Raw genomic sequence first — 3961 nt, forward strand, 5'->3', positions numbered from 1 at the left:
CTGCTAGACTTTTCTGTCATTAGGGCTGGCAGCCTGGGTGCCCTACAGGGCAGGTGCTCAGGGCACATCAGTTTGTCAGAAAAACCCAAAGCCCACAGTCTTAGCGGTGGGACCGCGTTCCCAACCTCTCCCTCGGAGCAGCAGAGCTGGCACCCAGCTGCACCCTTCAGAGGGGCAAGGAAGATGGCTGGTGCTTTCCTCTCCTGAGACGCCATCAACAGCAATCACCCCTACACCCGAATCCTCCTGACTTCTTCCCAGCAAGGCAGGGCCAAAAGCATGGCTGCCTTGGGATCCTGCCCCTCACCAAGCCCCCCCACTTGCACTTCCCACCTCTGAGGAAAGCATCCCACGGAGACCCAGCCCGTCCCAGCACCAGCGTCTGGGGAGGGCCGGGAGAAGCCGTGCGGAGAGCAGGGGAGTTGGTTGGCTTACGGGATAAGACGTGGATGAACAAAGGTGACACAGCATCTAAACGATGGTGTGGATCACTCCATAGCCACTACCATTTACTTCTCATGTCCTTCTCACTTCCCGGTGCACTGGTAAGATTATTGGCGAGCATGAAGATGTCGGCTTGGAGGAACAACATCCAAACAAGGGGGTCAGACAAGCAGCACAGACCCGTGGCAGAAAGCGCAAGGAGGGACATGTCTGTCCAGAGCCACGGGGTCTGGAGGGACCCTCTCGGGCTAGTCGGGAGCTCTGCAACCCCCAACGCCCCAGCACCAAGACTCGGGGACGGGGAAGGCTGTCACCCCACGGAGCACCCCGGGTCACGGCGCGGGGGGAGAGGGCTGGGGGCAGCACGCCGCAGCAAGCTGTGCCCCGACGGCACATACCAGGGAGGAGCACGGGCTCGTCTTCGCTAGCAGAGGGCAGGCACAGCTCAAAATGGTTATTTGCACAAGGAAGCAATTCTCCTGCTGGGGCTTAATGGGCTGATGGATGGTTCGTTTTACAACCAGACTTGTCAGAAAAAAAATTATCAAAAGGAGAATGAGGAAGAGAAATAAGATGACTTTTCTTTGAAGGGAGGAGTCAGCGAGCTCTGGAGGCAGGGGAGACCCTGCCCTTGCCACAGTCGCTCCCACGAGCCGCCGGCGTGTCCGGAGACCCAGCTCTCCTCAGCCACGTCCCCACAATGACCGCAGCCTGCAGCACTAATCCCAGGCAAAGCCTTCGCTGTGGCTAAGGGAAAAGGAGGTGCAGATGCCCTGGCCCCAGGCCAGCCGGGCTGGGCTGCGACACGGGCACCTGCAGGTCCCCGAGCAGGCGACACGGGTGCTGGGACTCGCCGGGCGGATTCCGCCGGCCGGACCCCTGCCATGGCAGAGGGCTCTTCAGGGCAGCCCAGCTGCCTTCTTCCCTCCTGATCCTCCTCTCGCATCCTCCCTGATGATTCTTGCTGCCTCCCGAGTCCCTCCCACGTATCCCCACGGGGTGCTGCCCAGTCTCATGGGTGGTGGCACCGAGCCCGGGCAGAGCACAAACCTGAGCCCTGCAAGGTGTAAGCCCAACTTGGGGCTCAGCTGCACGTCAGCTCCTCAGTATCTAATCTCTGGTGGGTTTCCAAAGACATGCGTGTGACACATCCAGGAAAAGCTCTTTTTTAGGGTTACTGGAATAAACGAAACCTAAAGGCTGGGCATGGTTTCCTTACGTCAAAGGTGCATTGTCTGGGAGCGTGGCAGGTATCACCCTCCGGGCACCCCCGCCTGGCAGCCCTCGCTCCCACCCACGACCACGCACAAACGTCAGGCTGCTGCTCTGGTCCTCACGTCTCTCTCGCCGACGGGTGGAGGCGGAGGAGCTCCATCTCACAGCTACCACAGCAGCCCTGGGATGGAGCAGCCAACTCCTCCCTGGACCGCACTCCGGCTGGGGACTAACGGCTGCCTCAGCACTTCTGCCTCCATATAAAACCAGGGCTAAGGCTGTCACTCTGTCCAACGCCATGTGTCACTGGGATCAGGCTGCTCCATGCATCCATTGGGCCATTTGTCAGGAAAAGCAGCCCAGAACAAATGGAAAACCAAATGGTAATTCGTTAGGAAAGCAGTATTTCTCACTCTGCAGTCAGAGCACTTCAAACCAGCTGCAGTCTTGGGCGCTTCCTCCTTTCTTTTGTGTTTGGAGCTTTTTAAACTCTCCAGCGTTTGTGGCTGAGGCTCCTCAGAAAGGCTGCCTCCCGTTCGCACTTGGAAATCATTGCTCAGAGGTGTCGAAAGCAACGGAGGAAACCTGCCCAGCCTCGCCGCAGCCAGCGCCGGCAGCACGGGGGGCTACAGAGGGGCACTGCAGTGCTGCAAACCCACACGTTTCCATCTCCAGCCTGACTGCACTGGCAAAGAGGCTTATTCCAGTTTCCAGGTAACTTTGGAAACCAAACCCAGTCCCCTCCCCGGTACTGCCAGTACCACTGTCCCCACACCCATCTCCCACTGGTGTGGTGCTGGGTTTGCAGCTACGTGGGCACAAGCTTGCTGCTCCTACTCTGGCAACTTACAAGCGGCTGAGCATTGCTTCTGCTGATGGTTCTGGGCACTAACCAGGGCCTCTCTCCTCTGCCCCGCCGCCAAACTGTAGGAAAATAACATCTTTGAGCCTTCCAGCTCCCTGCCAAGTATGGCTGAAACTGGACAACACGGTCAAAAGACGTTAGGGGGAGAGGGTGGGAAGCGACAGGCAGACAGACAGATGGACCAGCAGAAGGCACCGTTGCATAAAATATGTTCCCTGAAGTAGCTGGGATGAAAGCAGGCATTTTAAAGCTTCCACTCCTGCCGAGGGTGTCCGAGAGTCGTGCGGGTTGGCTCTCTTGCATACGCACGCAGTGCAACCCGCTCCCAAACCTTTGCCTGCAAAAAAAAATAAATCTGTATCTGGGGCAATGCTGCTCCCTGGCTCAGCTGTCGGCGCTGTGACGGATGCAGAGCTGGACCCTAACGCGTATTCAAGCTCAGTAAGAAAGGCGAAGGGCTTCTGCAAGTGCGCTGTGACTCCCACGGCGCCGCTCAGAGCTACAGCCCACCCCTCCAGCCTCTCCCCATCGCACGGAAACCACCGGGAAAAGCCAGAAGGCCTGAAACCGCTGGAGGAAGGGTCCAACCACCACCCCAAAGAGAAGGGTGAGAACCCAGCTCACCTACGGCTACGCTGCAATGCAGAGCAAGTGGCCTCTCCTTCATCTGCAGTGCAGGGTTCAGATGGCCCTTCAATATTAATTCTACATCATTATATTAGCACCGCAGTGTTAGAAAAGCCCTGAGGAAGCTGTCTGGACTGATCCAAGCAACTGCACCAACTTGTCATGCTAATCAACACGCCTTCCCTCCTCTGACCGTGTCAAGCACATGCCTTGTCCACATGGCAGAAGCAGCCTGGGGACAGCAGCAGCGAGGGACACCCCGACTCGCACACCGTTTGGGGAGGCAGGGGGATGACGCTGTGTGCACCCACGGCCGCCCAAAGCAATTCCTTCACGGGCAAGGCAACGCACGCCGCTAGCAGCCCCTCTGCGTGGGGCTGGGACGTCCCAGCATCACGGGCTGCCGAACTGCTGGGCTGTGCCCAGAGAGGAAGGGCAGAGCCTGCGGCGGCCACCCCACGGGTGCCGGAGGGGACCCTTGAACCACAGACACAAGAGCCAGCCCTCCTTACCTTCGTCTCCTTGATCTTGACAGCGATGACCTGCTTGCGCTGGCGGATGATCTCCATGAGCTCATCGCACTCCTCCATCAGCTTGGCCTCGTGCATGGCTGTGTTCACCTGGACAGGAACAGCAAAACCACAGCTGTGAGGAAGGACACACTCTCCCCGAGCCCGGCAGCCCCGCGGCTCTCCCAACTCGGACCAGGAGAGATGCAATATACACCCTCCGTGCCGGGCACCGGCTTTCGGGGTGCTCTGCACAGCCACGGCCGCACCGCTTGGGCGGCTCTCGGCACTCAGAGGTGAC

The 3961-nt window shown here is 58.9% G+C and overlaps 1 protein-coding gene across 1 annotated transcript in view; it reads right to left on the bottom strand.

Moving 5' to 3' along the window:
• Positions 1 to 3961, bottom strand: part of LOC104166721 (probable E3 ubiquitin-protein ligase MID2) — a gene marked incomplete at both ends in the record, with an annotated part of 23009 nt that overhangs the window by 10078 nt on the left and 8970 nt on the right. Inside the window, one exon of the mRNA XM_009706746.1 lies at positions 3664 to 3771. Coding sequence (XP_009705048.1) covers positions 3664 to 3771 — 108 coding nt within the window. The remainder of the gene's footprint in view (positions 1 to 3663; positions 3772 to 3961) is intronic.

Source organism: Cariama cristata, unplaced genomic scaffold (genome assembly GCF_000690535.1).
Source record: "Cariama cristata isolate BGI_N322 unplaced genomic scaffold, ASM69053v1 scaffold15500, whole genome shotgun sequence".
Taxonomy (NCBI): Eukaryota; Metazoa; Chordata; class Aves; order Cariamiformes; family Cariamidae; genus Cariama; species Cariama cristata.